This window comes from Aphanomyces astaci, assembly GCF_000520075.1.
Source record: "Aphanomyces astaci strain APO3 unplaced genomic scaffold supercont1.36, whole genome shotgun sequence".
Taxonomy (NCBI): Eukaryota; Oomycota; class Saprolegniomycetes; order Saprolegniales; family Verrucalvaceae; genus Aphanomyces; species Aphanomyces astaci.
The window spans coordinates 281,410-300,861 of record NW_009798299.1 but is presented as its reverse complement, the minus strand read 5'-3'; the positions used below and the strand labels follow the sequence as shown (position 1 = coordinate 300,861).

Genomic DNA, 19,452 nt, shown 5'->3' with positions numbered 1-19,452 from the left:
TAATCTTTGTGAATATTCATTCGTTTAGCCAATCATACTTCAACCTTCATTTTTTTATCCATTTTAAACTGCTTTGCTCGATATTTTGGTGATGTCAACAATCCCCCCAATTGGCAAAATTGGCGCCATATTGCCTTCACAACAAAGCGTCGATAATGTCGTCCGTGCTTGTCTTAGCTGTGTCGTCTGCGACTTGATGCACCGATGCTTTGGCTTGCTCGACTTTTTCATCGAGGCATTCGACCAAGTTGTCCATACCATGCTCAAACCCCAAGTCGTCGCCAAACACCAACAGCCGGGTTTGAAACAGACTTGTCAATTTGTCTACAAGTAAGTATATAGCAAGTGCGTGGGGTTGTGTTCCCTTTTCCAACAACATATATACACACAACGATATACTCGAGATCAACAAGTCACATATATATAGATTTATAAGGGTGCGTTTGGTTGTCAAGGTCAAGGGCCGAAATCGTCGATATGGTAGAAATTTCGAACACCAATCGGCAAAAAACAGTGAAAATTTCTCCTCACTCTGGATCTAATATTTGGAGATTTCAAGATATTGCCAAATATGTCGTTTTTTGCCAAAATAAATAAGAGATTCAAAGGACTTTTTCCCGGTAATTGGGCCATAACTGCGAAACGCCGAGTTTCGAGTTTTGAAATCAGACACAGTCAAAACAACTAGGTAAAACAACCAAAGTCTTCCAATTCCTTTGAACCTAATGATTGGGCAGAACGTGGCCCTAACTAACTGTAAATAAATGAAGGCAGGTTCTACTTGATCTATGTATACATGATTTCAACCCACGCAAAATGCCCAGTCTTGAATTCACGTACCCATTCCATCGACGTTGGCATGCAAGCAAATGGGCACGATGCGCTTCCCCTTGTCTTCTGCAAACGCCAGTTGGTCGCTCACAAGGGACGTGAGAATACTCTCAGCTGACAACACCACCACAAACAGCTGACACTGTAAGATTGCGTCCTTGGCGGCCACCACGCGCTCCTTCAAGTCTGACACCTACAGTGTACATACAAGTAATCATCGCCGTATATATATATATATACACTTATATATATGCATTTATATATATATATATATGCATTTATATATATATGCATTTATATATATATATATATGCATTTATATATATATGCATTTATATATATATATACGTCCATTTCGTGTCAACTATCGATTTATTTACTCCACATAGATAAATATATATATATCTTACGTTGTTATTCGAGTCGACGAGCACCGACACGCGTTTCTCCCTCAAGTGCACTTTCAACTACAAGCACAACCACCACCATCATCATTACCACCACATCAAGATCCAATGGCGTGTGATATATTGCACTTATATATCATATAGTTTCTCTCGTCCATATATATATATATTACCTTATGGACAAATTCAGGATGGCAGTCGCCATGGGACACAAATATCGAGTGCGTTTTCGGGTGTTCCACGCCTGTTGCCGCTATCCCCAGAGTCGGTAGAAAGCGCGACGATTGGCCAACGCTAGTGTTCTTGGACAGCCCCAGCGGATGTCTTCGTCTGGACGATTAGTTAATAGATCAACCCCATCGATGTTTAATCAAAATATGGTCCAAGACTTGCCGCTTTCCCAGTCGATGCAGCTCAACCTCGTCTCGCAGCCCGTCGAGGAGAGACCGCATCGCTTGAGTAAACACATCTTGGTTCATTTCAATCGCATACAGTTGGACACGATGACTGGTGGGGTCTGTCGTTGGAGTCGATTTGTGCACGACAACGCTGCGCTGGAACGGAATGATCTGACGGGTGTACAAGTACACTTGCAATTCCTCGGACAGCGGCCCGCAGTCGCAATTCACAGCGACGACTAAGTATTGTTTATGGCAAAATAATAATATGTATAGATGGAATATATATATATTGACTAGGATTCGTACCTGGCACACTGTGCTGCTTGGCTAAGGCGAGTTCCGACATGCACAAGTTGTTGCGGCCGTATCCATCGGATAACACGCACAACACGACACTGACACGTTTTAGCAATTGCTTGTTGGGCACTACAAAAAATAACAAATAAAATACCAACAAATATATGACCTACGGCGTGATTTGTGGAATTAAACCATATCGAAAAATCGCTCAATTTGAATAAATATGGCCCAGTGTATCATACTTGAACGACTATTCTCCAATACATCACCATTCCAAGTCATTACATGATACTAGTACAACATGGGCAAAGCAAAACTCCACCAACTATTTTTCTACAATCACTTCATGTGCATAAATCTATATACTTTTTTTTTTTTTTTTTGGTACACATGTGAGACCCTGGAATCGAATCACGAACCGACGCAATCCAAATTTGAGTGGATTTGGTTGGCTCTTACAGAAAAAAACACGTATTTTCAGCCAATCAGAACGTCCAAACGTCCAAATATGATGCAATATTTCAACACCATGCAAAGTTTGGTAGAGTGCAACGAATTCAAAGTATATATATATATATATACACGAACGATTCTAGACCTCCAGTACATACACAGTGTGCCACACATACGGCATATACCTGTTTCGAGCACGGGCCGCAAGTTGACGGAAATAAAATTGGTTTCGACCGAGTCGCACACAGCCTTGGCAAACGCGTAGTAGGGCGGGTCATACGATACGTACACGTCGACGCTGCCGCTGGCTTTTTTGATCGAGTACTGCAGCTCAGCCGAGATGCAGCAGTCGATGGCGCGGCGGCCGTCGCGGTTGGTTTGGTAGATGTCGGCGCCGCACGCAATGAGCGCCAGCGCGGCTTCCTTGTGGCCTTGCTTCAACGCCAAATGCAGTGGAGTGTCTCCGCAGTACGCCCCGTTGATGTTCAAACTCCCACATGACACCAGCGACCGGATCGCCGGCTCACGGAGGGTGCCGCTGTGCGACCCGACGTCCAACGGTGTCATGTTGCTGTCGTCCAAACAAATCGGGTTCGCATGATTCGACAGGAGAGCGTTGATCGCGCCCACTTGATTGTGCCTACACAGTTGTCCTGCTATGTTAACACTGTTCAAAGCGTTTGCAATGATATATGTTCTGTATATATAAAGTACTCAAACGATGGTGGACAAATATATATATATATATAATGACCATATACCTCTAAAATTACATCGTTGTACGAGTACTTTAGTACATGTATATGAAAACCTTAATGGCTATACAGCAAGGAAGCGAGGGTTGACATACACACACATATATATATATAGGTATTGACAAATTCGATTGGGGGACTGCATTGAATGAGCAGCAGCACCACATCGGCGGAGACTCGATCGACCAATCGAAGCACTTTAAGAATTTTCATTGGCCAATCATTTTCGAAGGAACCCTTCAGCTCCCTATACTTGGACTTTGCATATCATATTCGATTGTATATCAATCGTATTCAATTTTATGCCGAGTCACATCTATCGACGTAAAGATCGCTCTTCACACAAACACACATGACAACATAACTACAGTCACACGAGGCTGAACTCTAAGAGTAGACTGTACCGAGCTGCCCAGTGCAGAGGCGTTCGGCCCATCCGGTCGGTGAAGTCGACCGTCGCTCGATGCAGCAGCAGCGCCTCCACCACCCGCGTGCGGCCCATGACTGCTGCCCAGTGGAGCGGCGTGCGCTGGTTCAGTCCGACGTAGTACTCGCCCAGCATATCCGGATCCACCCCATTCTTCATGTAATGCTGGACCGTGGCCACGTCCCCCGCCGCCGCCAGCGCATGCAGCGGTGTGAGCGCGTAGTCGCATCCGTGGTCTTCGAGGAGACGCGCCAGCCCCACGCGGTCCTACCCATCACACATTCTTCCTGTGACAAAGATACAGTAGTAGCATGTGACAGTGTTGTGGGGCTTTACGAGGAACAAATTGTGCTGCAACACGGTCGTGGTCATGGCCGTGCCGAAGCTCGGGACCATCAAATGGTTGGCGCCGTACTCTAGCAGCACGTTCATCGTGTCCCTTGAATCTGCATAAAACAGGGGCGGGACCGCTAGCTCCTACGCTCATAATGTGACGACCAGAGCAGAGCATCCCTTACATATATAATATATGTATGTATATATCAAAAAGGTGCATTTCCATCGTGGATATATATAATATATAGTACACGCCATTTGAAAGTTATAAATCAACAGTGAGAATTTCAGTCTACGAGTCGGGAATTTAGGGATTGTATATTTGTATCACAACTCTACTTCATATATATAATATATATATATGCCACATCGGTCAAAAACAACCTATTATCAATCGAAACGTCAATATTGTCCATTTCGCTGAAATTTGGACTTGGCAACTGATACCAGAATCGATGAGAGTACGATTTTAAGCTTATCAATGTATAGTATACAACGTTGAAGAGGATGAACAACATTTAGGCCGCCAAAAAACTACACTAATTGATGGTTGAAATTTCTCGTTCGTGCACTTTGATGAGCTGGCTAGCTAGGTAGACAGACATGCTCACATACATTTGTCACAATTCATTCGATTCGACTCACAAGTCCAACTTTAGGCTAGTAGCTTGAATAGGAGTACTACAACAGTACATCATATATCGTTCTACCTTGGAAAAGATATCTGTGGTCGCGACGATGTCCAAGTTGGCTTGATATTGCCGCAGCGCATGGATGCACTCGACGTGGCCGTGGGAGACTGCCACGTGTAGCGGGGACACGAGCGCGTACTTGCCGCGGTTATGACGGCGCCACAGCCACTGGTACACCGACCCAATGCCCATGTCCACGCCGCCCATTTTATCGAGAAAATTCTACACTTTTGCGTAGTTAGTCTGTAGTTCCACCCTCCAAACTCGAAACGAACAAAATATATCATCCCAATTCAATGTATCAAAATCTCGCCGCGAAATCTCATTGGTATTCCCGACGCCGTCGAACATACTGCGTAAAACACACTAATGTAGCCAATCAGCGATACAAAATATTCCAGATTGACGATATGGGAGCGATTCGAGATCGGGTTCGGTCAACGATTGATTCGATTTTAATATATATAGTGGATTCGGTACACATTTCCAGACCCTGTCGAATATGATCTCGCCGCGGAATCGAATAGCACGAATCGACGCGATTGGCTCATGTGGCAAAGGTCAAGTATATTCAACCAATCAGAACTCCAGAGTGATTCAACATTGAGTAGACACCACGCGAATTTTGCAAGTTTATAGCGAAATTGACAATAGATACATACAGGATTAAGCCCAGCCTGAAGCAGCACCCGTGTGATCTCGGCATCGCCTTGTTGGCACGCCATGTGCATTGGGTTCTTGGTTCGGGACGCAAACATTCCCAACACCATGGACGGCGTCGCGTATAACTTCCAAAAGAACATCTCCCGCTCTCGCTAAACCAAGCACACTTGGCATAAGAATATATATATATATCATCTTCCTGGAGAGAATATAATTGCACCTCTGTCGTGAGCCCTTCCAGCGCATTCGCCAGCAACGCTTGCACTTGGATGACCTGGCCTACATGCAGCATAAGATAAGATCCATGGACTGTGATATACAACTCCTGGGGAAGAAATATTGGGCCAACGTGATCACGCAACACTTGCAGCTTCAAACATCAAAACGAAGTCGGAATAGATAGTTTTTGTCGTGTTGTTCATTCAAAACTGGAACCACGTGCCAAATGTATCGACACAATCAAATGTGCAGAAGGATCGGTAGAAAAATTGAGCCAATCAGGTTGCAGGTAACCATCGGTTCAACCAATCAACAAGTAATCAGTGTGTGACTAAATTAGTGTGATAGAGATATCACCCTTGGATACTTTGTCAACAGTGGTCGAGGGCATCGAGGACGCTTTTTATTTTATTAAAAATATATATATAGAATGAGAGTAGTCCGAAGTTGACCACTCCATCACAAATAAAGGTGCATCCTATCAAAATGCATTTGAATTCCCCAAATTTACTTGTAGAGGTTATTATTTGTAGGGGTATTCACAGTGTTATTTTACTAAGCATTTCTCGAAGGTTATTATTATGTAGGGATAGCTATCACCTACACTGGATTCACAAAATTAAAATACACAGGCATACAATTTTTCATAGCTTTTTATATTGTGGGTCCAAATAATTGGCAAAAAGCGTCCTCGATGCCCTCGACCACAGTAAATACAAAATTCGGTACAAAGAATCGATCAGTTGGATTTGGCAAATCAGCATAAAGTCCAGATTTTGGCTGAAAACACAATATTCACATATTTTGGACATGTCGACGTGAAGAAAGCATCGCGTCTGCACCTCGTTTGACGGACGCGTACAAATTTGCTCGAAATTCACTGGTGGTTTTGGCCTTTTTGCCCAACAACCCTGAAATCCACCGCCGAAATTTCCAGCTCCCGACGTGTTCGAGTTCGTTGGGGGCGCCCAGTTGTTGCTTTTGGTGTGTTCGAAACCGATCAAAGACGACCTACACGGCATACATTTATAAGTATTTATGTATTCATAAGTTATAGACTATTGGAGCAACGTAAATAGTAGTTTTTCAAGGAATTTTATTGACGAATATATACATGTCCAAAGGTACACAACTCATATAGCCTCAGTAACTACGTAGTACTATATGCATAGGGCGACCAAACACATGTCTTACATTCAAATTCCCGGAATGCTACAACCATATAGACATAGATAACTACAGGTGTTATTTATATATAAATATTATATCAAAGCAACCAAACACAGAGAGTATCCAAAGATGAGAATAAATATGTGTATATAGTCAAGTCGATTTGAATTTGGAGTGCGGTGCTGAATCAATCGAATGAGCTGAACCAAATCAACCGACAATCCACCAACCTATCAAAACACAGATAGCTTTCAAGTGGCCAATCAAATTCCAGCAACCATCGAATGCGTGTGTGACTTCAAATAGTGTGCATGGCATCACAAAGGTTACATTCAAAATTCAGTCCAACAAATCGATCGATGATGGATTTGGTGAATCATCTGCTCAAATGTATGCAAATTTTGTGTTGAAACCTCAATATATATATTGTCAAGTCGATTCGAAATTGGAGTGTTTGGGTTCTCAATCGAATGAGCAGAATCACCAAATCGGCAGAGAATCGATATACGACCAATCAAAACACAAAACATGAATCAACTAGCCAATCAAATTCACTCTTCGACCAATTCAACACCGAATTAGTGTGTGACTGAAATTAGTGTGATACTGGACGATGTTTACATACAAAAGTCAGGACAATCGATCGATAGATTTGGCGAATCAGCACAAAAGTCTAAATTTTGGGTAAAAAATGACAATATATATATATATACCCATTGATACGCTACGAGCAGCACCAGCACCGCATTGACGGCCCATGCAAGACGCCCCCACGTCGAGTAGAACCCGTCGAACTCCATCTTCAACCGAATGCCATAAAAGATAAAGGACACGAGCCCCACAACTCCGCCGATGTACTGGATCAGGAACATCGTCTCACACCAGTACAGGAACTTGAGGCGCAGCACAGTCGTGGAGGATGGAGTGACGGGTTGATACAGCATCGAGAACTGCCATCCCATGGCGGGAAAGGCCAGCCCAACGTTGAGCACGGCCATGGAGCCGAGGATGGGAAGCACGGTCGTGCACGCAGAATGCTGGGTGACGTCGTTGTATTTGAACACGGACTGCACCGCGTTCTCGAACTGTGACCCCACGACTGCAACGAGCCCAACTACGAACGACGTCATGGAGATCCAGATCAACGAGCCTGCGTAGTACGAGTTTGCCATGCTGAGCTTTGGTGATGGTATGTGTTTCGCCACCACCATCTCGCGACAAGGGGACCCCGTACGTGCGATACCGCTGTCGTCGCTGCTCGTGTTGTTGTTACCGCTGCGATCGGCCGACACTTTCTCGGCGGTCTTCCTAACGCGTTGCTGCATCGGAGCGTGGACTGCTTGCGTCAATTGTTCCATGTCAGGGGAATTGTTGGTTGTACCATCAACACTCGATGGTGGCCCCTCTAGGTTTGGCGGAGGTGACGCCGCCGGCGGGATCGCTTGCGCCATGGTGGTTGGTCGTGTTGTTGGGTTGCAATTCTCACTCCTCGCCAACATAGTTCGAACTTCGTAAAAGTGCGCATACAAAGATCAAGTTTGGCTGCAAAGGAGCATCGAAGTTCGAAGTAAATGTCCATCCCAAAGTACCCAATCAAAACAGTTGCACACGAATCAGTGAAAATACATTGTTTTATCCCACGTTATTCATAACGTTAACGTGCTTTTCACTCGTTTTGGCTATTCACACCATGGCACACCATAAACCTGGGTGTTCCAAGTACTATTATACCAGTAATGGTAGATATTTTAGCAAATGAAAAAGTGGTTCCAAGCACAATTTCCAACGTTTTTACCTCTTTTTCTACGATTTTTAACGCAACTCACTATCCCAAAATTAGAAAAAGAGGCCCTTGACGGCTTTTTCTAAATAATGAAAAACAAGAGGTAAATCGATTTTGATGGGCTCATGTTATTTCTGAAAACTACTTGGAATTCCCCCTTACATCGACCCCATTGTCGGGTGGCATGTACTACTCGATGGAATTAACAGCCAAGGTTGTTGTCTTGGTCACTTCAGCATCACATGTATTACGTAGCAGTAATTGTTTTTGCTCAGAGTTTTTTGGCATTTATAAAACCCCAGTGAATGAGTTAAAAGAGCACGTATGTATTCAACCTTGTAACACAGTTACAGCAGATGTACCATTCTTTTAGCCACTTAAAACCGACGCCAAAACAAGTGCAAAGCACATAAGGGCCTGGTCGGCAAACAATTTCATCCCAGCTTTTGCTGTTCCGGATAATCAACATTCGGATTTTTCGTGGTCAGTGAACAATCGTCCCTGCCTGAGATGTCTTCGATCAATGTCCTCGTTGTTGCCGTAGCCACGATAATGGCTGCTATGTGTTTGGCTGTGGCTACATCAGTGGGGAGACTTATGGCCGACAAATACAACATCCTGACCATCACGACCGTTGACATTGATCGCATGCTGGACGACCCACGCTACCAGCAGTGGTTCCTTTACAATCTTCGATGTTGCCAGACCACGTTTGCCCGTCTTGTCAGCAGAAGGTGCCGCATAATACATCCAAAGTCCCTCGGCACAGCTTTGTGAAACGGATCGCAGTGCCCTACTTTCTGGGCTCACAGGGTGGCTAACTCTGCTGTCTATATAATTCGTAAGGTGAAACAGTAGGTGTTAGTAGGGTCGCAAGGATTTCGAATTCCATAAATCGATCTGAAATAAGTCAACGGATTAACTGTAATATGATTTGAACCGATTCGGTGAGCGTCATGTCTGAGAGCGCATCGTAACAGCATTACTAGTGTAAAAGTGCAGACATCCTACTAATATTGCATCTTGGCATAAACCAAATAATCACATGGACCAATTTTGTCAACTCCTGGTACTGTAGATATGTCATACAGTAATTGACTCGTTAATCTTCTAAAGCGACTTCCTGGATTTCCTATTCCACGTGGACTACCAGTAGACCATGACGAGAACCTTGTTACGCATGTTTACACCACAGTTAGTTAAAACTATTGCCCAAAGCCTAATGTCTGGACAACTGCACATCGCGGGCAAAAGACTTGATTTGGTCAAACCTTCAATGATATGCCCCGATAATATGATTCTTACTGACCGTAGTTCTACCCATAACTTCCTCATTTTGACTAGGAACCTAGGGTGTTGGCCCCAGTCGACCGAAACCATGAAGTAACGTTAGTACTGTGTCGGTAGTGAGGCTGCTGGTCGTTCCTAACGAGAAATTCACATCGACCATTTGTCATTCGATGTCGACTTCATTGGGTAGAGTTTGCAAAACGAAGGAAAAATGATAGTGAGTATACTCGAGAGTGCGATGACGACATGAGCATGAAGCTGATGCTGGTACGAGTTGTTTGGGTCGCTGGGATCTTGGCATTTTTGAAGTCGATCAAGATGATCGTCTTGACCTATTATGTTTACAAGGAACTGCCTGTTAGCGCGGATTTTTTACTTCCCAAAAAGGATAAAAATGATTGACTTACTGTTAATACTTCTACCATACTATTAATAGTACTAGAAATGCGTTTATTATAATAATGCTCGGCGGTTCAACACCCCGATCCACCGGCAATCACAAGGCAATTGGTCGACTGGAACACACCCAGGATACCCACGACGACCGACCACAGCATGGCGGCGGTACATCCAAACAACACGAGGCCGCCGATGACGGGGGACTTGCCGCCTGTGACTTTGAGTTCATGGACATGAGCTTTTTGCGACGGCATCAAGACAACCCAGACGCACGCAAATATGGTCGTGGAGTAGTAAATCAGGTACGTATACGCGACCTGGGTGCGCGCGTCGGCCGAGTCCGCCTCGATGTACAGGTTATCGACTTTGAATTGGCCAAAAATGACATTGGCCACCACCGGGCCAAATACGAGCGGGAGGTTGCTTACAGTCGTGAGTAGTCCGTACGTGATGCCTTCGTTGCCGACTTCGGCGAGCTCGACAATGACAAACGTCGTGACAATGAACTGCATCGCATACGGGAGTTGCTCCGCCACGGGCACGCCCAGGTAGAACCACTGGTTGCGCACGACGTCATAGATGGTCATGTACTGGACGGTGGCGTCAATCGCGTTCATGCTGAGCGTCGTGAGGACAATGACCCAGCGCCAGTTCCAATCGAGGCCCCATTTGCCCATCGCCGCCAGCACGACCGCAAAGATCAAGTTGCTTGCGATCGTCGTGAGCTGGGTGCCGAGGTTTTCGACCTTGGCCCAGTGGTACTTGACATATGGTGCCGCCGTAGACGAAATACCTGACGCAAACAAGTTGAAGAAAAAGTTGAACAGCATCACTTGCCACGTGGCACGCCGCTGGACGAGGTCCCAGAACTGCCGCAGATACCCCGCAAACGACACGCCGGTTTGCCGACTGTCTTGGACAAACACACACGAGATGGGCACCATCAAGACACATACGACCGCTAGCATGAGAAACAGCGCGTGCATCCCCATATCCCATGAAAACGTCCCGCCGTAGCTCGGTGAGTTGAGGCACACGCCAATCACAATCTGAGACACGATCGAGGACACGGTGCGTGTGGTGTAGATGAGCGACTGCATGCGACCTCTGGACGCGAAGGGTTCGCGCTGGGCGACTTCGACCACCAGCGCGTCGGCGGGCACGTCGGCGATGATAAAGCTAACGGTCGCGGCGGCAAACAGGATCGCCACGTACGCGCCGTGGTCGCCCAAGCTGGAGCTAGCCAAGGCAGAGTTATTTGTGGCGAGCAATGTCGTGTAGGACGGCCCGTGGTCCTTGATCCCGAGCACCACCATGCACGCACAACACAACGTCCACCCGACTATCATCCACGACTTTCGGCGGTAGCCACAGATCGGCACACAGTCGGACAACATGCCGACAAACACTTTCAACGTCCACCCAAACGAGACCAACGCCGTCGCCGAGTTGTATTCGGCACCCGTGAGGTGAAAGTACGCTGTGAACAGAGGATACGCCAAGTTGGGCAGCGCGCCGTAGAGCAATCCCACGGCCACGTACTGCGATAACAGGGCCAACACCTCTGGACTCGTGTAGTTGGGCGGGCCGCCGGGCCGAATCGCGCCTCCTTCGAAGTACCCGTGACCGTCGTAGTAGTTGTACTGGTTGTCGTCGAGTGGGTGCTGTTTCGGTGTCTTGAGCGGGTCGTAGTCGTCGTCGTAGGATGCATGGTTCTGGCTGGTGTGGCCATGGTTGTTGTAGTCGTCTCGACCGTTGACGAAGCGCATGCGAGACACGAAGTATATGGAAATGGCATCCACATGTGGCCATTACAATCACTTTGCCATGACCCAGCTATTGGTCATAGGACCAGATGCTAAACCCATAGCAGATAATAGTACCACACCAAGTAGCATCAAGCAATGCTGCTGAGCTTACTCCACGACCAAATAGTCACGATAACGTTTTACTTGAACCAACTATCGACATCTACACGCTACAAACAAGGTGGCGTGTCATCCGTCCTATTAATAGCAAATCATCACAATTGCTCTTGGAAGTGCAAACTGGTTGTTCAAGAAAGCTGTGACGCAGGAATCTATCTTGTTGTATCAGGTCATAAAATGGGTCCTTTTATGAAACGTTGATATATAATTCAGTATCCAGAATACAGTAATTGTCAAACATAAAAATAACTTCCAGGTAGTCAAAATCCTGTGTCGCAAGGTGTTGTGGACATGGTTCAAGCGCTCTATCGAAAAAAAAAACGCGTTGGCGCCAGTAAAACACTTTTTTCCTCTTGTACTTCGCTCCTTCTTCGCCGTGTTTCGACTATGTCCCTTGTCTACGGATGTCCAAGGAATTCAAGTGTACTCTTCAATAGTACATTCAATCTGTCAGTTCAGAGTTGATAAATGTGTTCAAGCTCTACTGTAAGCACATCTCCAACGGTAAATTCGTTATTGTGCTTTCAAGCTAAATTTGGTATCTTCGGTAGATTTGACGGACGACGTGAAATCTACCTGAAATCGTCGAGATATCGTTTTACTTGAACTAAATATGCTCACTGTGAATCCTGTCCGATACAATGTTAAATAAACTCTTTGTGAATGGAAAAGCATCCAAAACTCCTACAATTTGATTGGTCGTCGGTTTTCAGCCGATAATTTCATTGGCTACTTCGGTCCGTCGATGACTGCGTCAATTTTGCATCGTCGATTCGATTGGCAGCCCCAGTCCATTTTGAAATCGATTTACCAATAAGGGTAAAACATACTACCGTAGTACTACATTATACCTTACGTTGTACTAGTACTGAACGACGAGTCTCGAATATCTTCATTCCTCGTAAATTTTGAGCTTGCGGGGTACTAGTACAGTAATACAGTAGATATATTGCGACCTACTCAATGTTGAATTAATGAGTTACTTTATGTACTTTTTTGTATGAGTTCATATGAACTGATTTGCGCTTATCAACTTACTGTTACCGGTAGTGTATTTTGATCGTTCCACGCATATATACCGTATGTCTTGGGGACCATGGTGTCTTAATAATGATAATCCAAACTCAATTAACCATGGAGCAGCAGAAATGGATGAATGACTGGGTCTTGTATTCGGAAAGATGATATTCGAAAATTTCAGGATAGGATATTTTTGGATAATATCATCGAAAATAGATAACCTTATCCAACGACATTCAAAAATAGAATATTTGCGACAATTTATTGTTACAATATATTATACCGATATCAGAAGTCTAGTCATAATAAGAACAACCAATACTGTGAATTTGCAATAAAATTCCAAAATTCGAGTGGTTTGTCTATGCAATACGGAATCATACTGGAGTTGTGATTGGTTGAATATACTTGTGCTTTCTGTAAGAGCCAATCAAATCCGTACAAAATTGCATTATCTAATCCAGCGTCGATTCGTGATTCGATTCGGTGGTGGGATTCGATTCGACGATCTGGAAACTTTTACCAAATCCACAATATAAAGATCACATTGTTGCATATAGCTTGAATCAACAACTGTAGAGATAAACAACTTCGGACTTGCCCAATTCGTCACACTTTAAGAACATGCACGTGCATGCAGGTAAGATCGCATGACAGAGAGAGCTGTGAACCAGTAATGCACAACTAGTACTTTGTAGTACACTGTATGAGTAGTATTGCTCTTACAGCTCGAGAAACGAGTCGCCGAAGTTCGTCCATTTTCGATAGATGCGCACCTCGGCATGTCGTCTGTGTACGGTGCGCGTCTTCTGTGAAGCCCGGATATTGTATCACAAAACATGCACATGCGCAATAAAAATAACCCAACGCTATCCGCAAAAGTAATGAAGTATCCGGATATCCACTGATATGAATATGAACAACTACCGCAGGAACAGCGAGCGAGATAAGCGTGCCAATACATCAGTCAACGCATTTCTCCTACAAGTTGGAAGGATATGAAGAAACTTCAGATATGGCTTTCTCCAACCATAATGCCTCGATTTGGCCCTTACATACCTAACTGTAAGGATTCATCATCTTCCATTCAAGACGAATCGAAAGAAAGGATGAGCTAAATCCGACCAGTATTTGAAAAATAAAGATTCATTTTGCCCAAACGCACGGTAACTTCACGTTATGATTCCAAATTGAGTTTCCGGATAACGTTAGTGCAAGAAATGCACACGTCAGTATTGTGGATTCGATACGAATTTCCAAACCCCGTCGAATCGAATCTCGCCGCCGAATTCGCTACTCCGGAGTATAAACTTCCAAAATTCACCTGGTTTGTCAAATCAATATAAGCTTAGAATCACGCCGTAGTTCTGATTGGTTGAATATGCTTGCTCTTTCTGTAAGAGCCAATCAAATTGACTCAAATGTGGATTAGCCAATAACGTTAGTGTCGATTCGTATTCACAATATTAATAAATGATTCATTTATTGAAGAGGACGATACCTGTCGTATGTGTGTTGCTTCACAAGGGCCAATCAAATGTTACGTTCAAATACATTGACCAATCAGAGCTCGACTGGACTGGGATGGTATTCGGCAACCATTTGATAGCGACACGATGGAACTGTTGTCGGCGGAACTGTCTGCGGAAACCCTCGCTGCCCTGCAAGCGCATCTGGCCACCGCCAAGTTGAACGAAGACAGCGAAGTGTCGGAAGACTTTCGCTTGTCCCAATTGTGAGTGATGTCTAGGCAACAACACGGAGGAGTTGACCACGTCGTAGCTGGTACGACACGCGTACGGGCGACGCGTTGGCGCTGGAAGCTCTGGAAAAGAGCAATGGAGGCCCCATTGCGTTTGTGAGCACTCCCGCAGCGTTCAAGGCCCTCAAGGCCATGCATCCCGAGCGCAGCGACGTGTACTTGTTTGAATACGATCCCCGATTCGAAGAAAAGTACCCGTCCGAGTTTGTGTTTTACGACTACAACACGCCGTTGGCCATCAATTCCAAGTTTGAGCATTTCTTTGACTACGTGCTGGTGGACCCACCTTATTTGGTACGACGACTCGTATATAACCATGGCATGTGACAGAGTTGTAGAACACAAACTGCATGTCAAAATTCGCCCAAACCATGCGCTTTTTGTCCAAGCATGTGACCACGCAAGGCCAAATTCAAACGCCCAATGCGTTTATTACAGGTAACTAGTTACACACTCATGGAGTTCCTCGTTTTGGACATCATTGGGTACGAATAATGATGCTGATGGAATGTGTCGTACTAGCGCAAATGCTACGAAAAGACATTTTCCACGACTTGGGGTTCACTCCGTGTGGTTTTGTGCCCACGTTTGACTCCAAGTTGTCGAACCGATTCCTCACGTACACCAACTACACGTCGACGCGCTTTGGACCTTGCGAAGAAGACTTTAGCGACAGCGACGATTAAGCCGGACGAACAAATATATGAACCGAGTCCTAATTAATAGTAATACCCGACTTGTTCCTCGTTGATGGCCATAGTACTATTATGAAAGTATGAGCGAAACTCGCACTTGCTCCACCAACTCCGTGCTTATATCCCTGCCATACCAACAACACTGTCCATTCAAGTAAATGCCAGCGTAGTTGCATTCCGTACCGTGATGTACTGTACAGTACATACACTACAACAAAACTAGCCATGTTTCAAACATGATGTCGAAACGTACATACTACTATGAATAGTCTGCACATACCATGGTTTATATCGACTAGCCAATCAATTTGGTTTTACGTTCAGAACCAACCAATCATCATTCAGTGTTATATATATTCAAAAATCATTGCGATTCGAGCTGCAGAAATCCAATTTCTAATTGTAAACGACGTTTCGATGTTATCCAGATAACCCATTATCCGGATATCCAATCGAAAAGCACCTTCACGCATAGGATTGGAGCGGAACATTGATGGCACCACCATCGTCATGGCAGCCGACACAGCGCGGCGCTAAGCGACTGCCACCGGTGCAGGTGTATGCATCGTCCTCCGACTCCGAGGAATATGGCGACTGCATGAGCCACACTGGGAAGAAGGAAACGAAACGGCAGAGGTCGACCTGGAGCGACGACGACTTCGACAAGAACGACGACGAATTGTACCTTCACATTCAAAACGGCCAGGGAATTGACGACGCAGTACCATCCCGCCCACGTCGAAAGAAACAAAAGCCATCAGACCAGCCCCAACGCGGCCTTCGCAACAGCCACCTGTGGCGATCAGAGTTTCCGCCGTGGCTGAGGAAAGTGGACTCGAACGCCATGGTGTGTCCCAACGAAGAGCTCGAGCACATGGCAACGTACTTGAGCGTGAAGCCACAGGAGGTGCAGGCGCGACGGGCTATCGTGCGAGACATCTCGGCCACGATCCAAGCCGCGTTTCACCAGTCGCATGACCTCCAGTTCCACTTGTTTGGGTCGTTGGCGACCGCGACGTCTTCCCTGGCCACCTTTCGAAGCGACATTGATCTGACCATTCAGGTTGTTGTTCCGCCATCCTCGGCCAACATGGTGGAATACACGAGCGCCACCTACGACGACGACGAAGGAGGGGGGTACCCCGACAGCATTGGGGCCGACCAGTCGTATTTCGACGACCACGACGCCGATATCGACATTAGCGGCATGCAATTCAACTTTATCACGTCTTCCTCCTCTAGCCATGCGCCTAACTCAACGCCTCCGTCAGCAAATGCGCCAGCCACGAACCAACGTGCGTCCTCCATCGCGACTGCTGCTGCTCTCAACAACAAACCCGCCGCCACGTCCATGTCCAAGGCCGAGCGAAGTCAGTGCGTCCGCTTCCTGCATAAAGCCGCGCGGTCGCTACGACAGGCGCACCCGTCGTTTCAAGTGGAAGTGCGTCGGCTGGCCAAAGTGCCTATCATCAACGTTGTCGACGTACGTTGAAAATATGGTATTTGAATGGCGTGTTTTGTGATTTCATATATATATCTACGTTATATAAAGTTAACGTTATTGCAGCTGCGCATGCTTTTATTGTGATTGTCCAGCATCATATTTGCAAATAATCTTAATATATATTAGGTGTTGGTGTTACTACATTAGTACGATGACCCCCAATGCATGGTGCTGCAGATACAAGGACTGACACGTGGTTTCTATAATTTGCTCCTTTTGTTCCAAACTATTACTAGTACTACTAGTTGTGCTAGTAGTAGTCCTTGCATACACGAGACAGTGGGTTCTTGTTATTGTCGTTTTCGCTGAAATTTGGACTTGGCAGCTGCTGATTCGAGAATCGATTGGAGTCCGATTTTAAGCTTATTCAATCTATGGAATACACATTTCATGATGACCAGGTTGGCTGGGCCAAACTGTTGGCCAAACAATCCTAATCGATGATTGGATGAATATTCTCATTCGTGCGCTTTGATTGGCTAGGACTTTGTCCAATACATTTGCGGAAGTCCTAAGTATGTTTTTAAATATATTTTCTTGTAGCCAACGTCAAAGATTGAAGTGGACGTGAGTTTGGGAATGGAAAACCCGACGCCAGGCGACCGAATCGTCGCGTGGTATGCTGCCAATCATCCCGCTTTTAATATCCTTGTGGTACGTGGCCACTCCTGGACAACTCCCTTTTAATATATATATATTAAAAGAGAGTCATATAAATGTCATCCAGTGTGGCGGCTTGTTTGATAATAAGCAAAAATACGCGACCGGTCGACAGCTATATATCTCTTGTCGTCTGGATTTTGTGTCTCTAAGAAATGTATGTAGTATTCAAAATGTATGTATGATAGGTGCTACTCAAGGAGTTCCTGTATCAAAACGCCATCAACAAGCCATACGAAGGCGGGATTGGCAGCTTTCGACTGTACTGCATGGTCACGCACGTCCTGGCCACGACGCCGCGCAAGGAACGAGGCGCCCCCGCCGCTCTTCTCTTGCGCTTCTTCCAACACTTTGGATGCTCGCAGAAATTCAACAATCGCACCGTGCTCAAGCTCGACCTTCCCCACCACGACCCGCCGCTTCGGGTACGTTTGTGTCCAAAAACAATATCTCCATTTTATGTATTTTGGATTTGGTACGAATTTCCGGACCCTGTTCCATCGAATCACGCCAACCAAACCGATCACAAATCGCTCCCGTTGGTCTGTCTAAAAATGCTTGTCGCTGATTGGGGCTACATTATTTTTCCTTTTTACTTCGACATGGGGAAAGCCAATAAAATTTCGGTGTGAGATTTGTGATCAGTTTTGCAAATCGCGCGTAAAATTGGGAAATTTGTAGCAAATTCGTATTATTATTGGACCTTGTCTATTTTGTTGGATTGGCCGTCAAGTTGGTGTATTGTGTGTCTTTCTGCATGGGGGGAGGGGTTCCATGGCTTTGGAAATGACCAAATAGAAGCCTGGAATTGAAACAGTTGAAACGAACGACGACGACAGGGTCGTTGTTTCGTGACAAGGTTAAACTCAAAACTGCGTTTTTCCCCTACAATACTTATATATATATCCTTACGAATCCGAAAAAAATAAATACATATATTTTTCAACCCAAAGATATTTTTTAAACCTTCGTACTAGTATACCCTTTTTCTAATGTGATACAAATAATATATAAAAGAAAATGAAAGCGCCTTTTCTGATTTGACATGTGGATGTTGTATGTACGGTATAGTGCGAAGTGGAGTTTCAATCGATCTTTCGTATCCGAGATTGCAACGTGTTGTTTGGGGAAGCGTCCAAGCGCCTCCAAGATGGAATGAACGCCCGCCCGCCGCTTTCAGTGGCAATGCAAAAGCAGCCAAAGCAGCAGAATGAGGTGGATAAAGCTGCCACGTCCAGCAAGGGGGGGGTTCTGGCTAGCTTATTCTGGACGCGCGACTTACGACAAGAACGAGAGCGGCGACTGGCACTGGCGGCTCAAACAACGTCCAAGGGCATTCCAGGGTTGAATGGGGGGATTCAGCTGACGGAAATGGAGGAGGGTGCGACTGTGGTGGTCAACGAAAATGCGAAAAAGATCAAACCAAGGCATCGTCCTCCACCGTTGATTTTGGACAAACGACATGGAAAGAAACGGATCACAACGTCGACGAAAAAGCTCAAGCAAGCCAGGCGGGTGCGCATGGCGTTGGGGCAGTAGGAGTAGAAACCTCGAATGGAAATAATAGTTTGTGGATTACAACAGGATGATGGAAATATTGTCCTTTTTTTCAAAAGTATAATACGACTTATGGTGCTGATTCGCCTCAAATCCCTCGATGATCGGTCCTTGGGACTGAATTTTGTATATAAAAGGTTGTTCTGTGGTGATTGGAATCACACTAATTTAAAGTAACACACTATGTACTCGGACTACAC

The 19,452-nt window shown here is 45.4% G+C and overlaps 4 protein-coding genes across 8 annotated transcripts; 2 read left to right on the top strand and 2 right to left on the bottom strand.

Annotated features, from left to right (window-relative positions):
- Positions 1 to 26: 26 nt before the first annotated feature.
- On the bottom strand, positions 27 to 8,125 carry H257_11857 (hypothetical protein). Of its 5 annotated transcripts, XM_009838916.1 has the most exons (15): positions 8,036 to 8,125; positions 7,368 to 7,973; positions 6,327 to 6,495; positions 5,486 to 5,544; positions 5,265 to 5,417; positions 4,621 to 4,824; positions 3,911 to 4,051; positions 3,552 to 3,841; positions 2,578 to 3,032; positions 1,946 to 2,065; positions 1,632 to 1,875; positions 1,412 to 1,568; positions 1,242 to 1,298; positions 841 to 1,024; positions 27 to 324 (listed from the first exon to the last, which is right to left on the bottom strand). In XM_009838916.1, exons 1-15 carry the CDS (start codon positions 8,036 to 8,038, stop codon positions 137 to 139), a joined length of 3,030 nt encoding a protein of 1,009 aa, XP_009837218.1. In that variant the 5' UTR covers positions 8,039 to 8,125; the 3' UTR covers positions 27 to 136. The 5 variants fall into 5 exon arrangements, with proteins under 5 accessions (XP_009837218.1, XP_009837220.1, XP_009837219.1 ...); XM_009838918.1 differs by having other exon boundaries at positions 7,368 to 8,125; XM_009838917.1 differs by having other exon boundaries at positions 27 to 1,024.
- Positions 8,126 to 10,112: 1,987 nt separating this feature from the next.
- Positions 10,113 to 11,902, bottom strand: H257_11856 (hypothetical protein). The gene has a single exon (XM_009838914.1). The coding sequence runs from the start codon at positions 11,893 to 11,895 to the stop codon at positions 10,201 to 10,203; it is 1,695 nt and encodes a 564-aa protein (XP_009837216.1). The 5' UTR covers positions 11,896 to 11,902; the 3' UTR covers positions 10,113 to 10,200.
- Positions 11,903 to 14,653: 2,751 nt separating this feature from the next.
- On the top strand, positions 14,654 to 15,589 carry H257_11855 (hypothetical protein). Its single transcript, XM_009838913.1, has 4 exons — positions 14,654 to 14,809; positions 14,857 to 15,130; positions 15,175 to 15,274; positions 15,359 to 15,589. Exons 1-4 carry the CDS (start codon positions 14,691 to 14,693, stop codon positions 15,520 to 15,522), a joined length of 657 nt encoding a protein of 218 aa, XP_009837215.1. The 5' UTR covers positions 14,654 to 14,690; the 3' UTR covers positions 15,523 to 15,589.
- A 406-nt stretch (positions 15,590 to 15,995) lies between these two features.
- H257_11854 (hypothetical protein) lies at positions 15,996 to 19,340 on the top strand. The gene is made up of 4 exons (XM_009838912.1): positions 15,996 to 17,014; positions 17,579 to 17,689; positions 17,884 to 18,120; positions 18,767 to 19,340. Exons 1-4 carry the CDS (start codon positions 16,025 to 16,027, stop codon positions 19,232 to 19,234), a joined length of 1,806 nt encoding a protein of 601 aa, XP_009837214.1. The 5' UTR covers positions 15,996 to 16,024; the 3' UTR covers positions 19,235 to 19,340.
- The last annotated feature ends 112 nt before the right edge of the window (positions 19,341 to 19,452 follow it).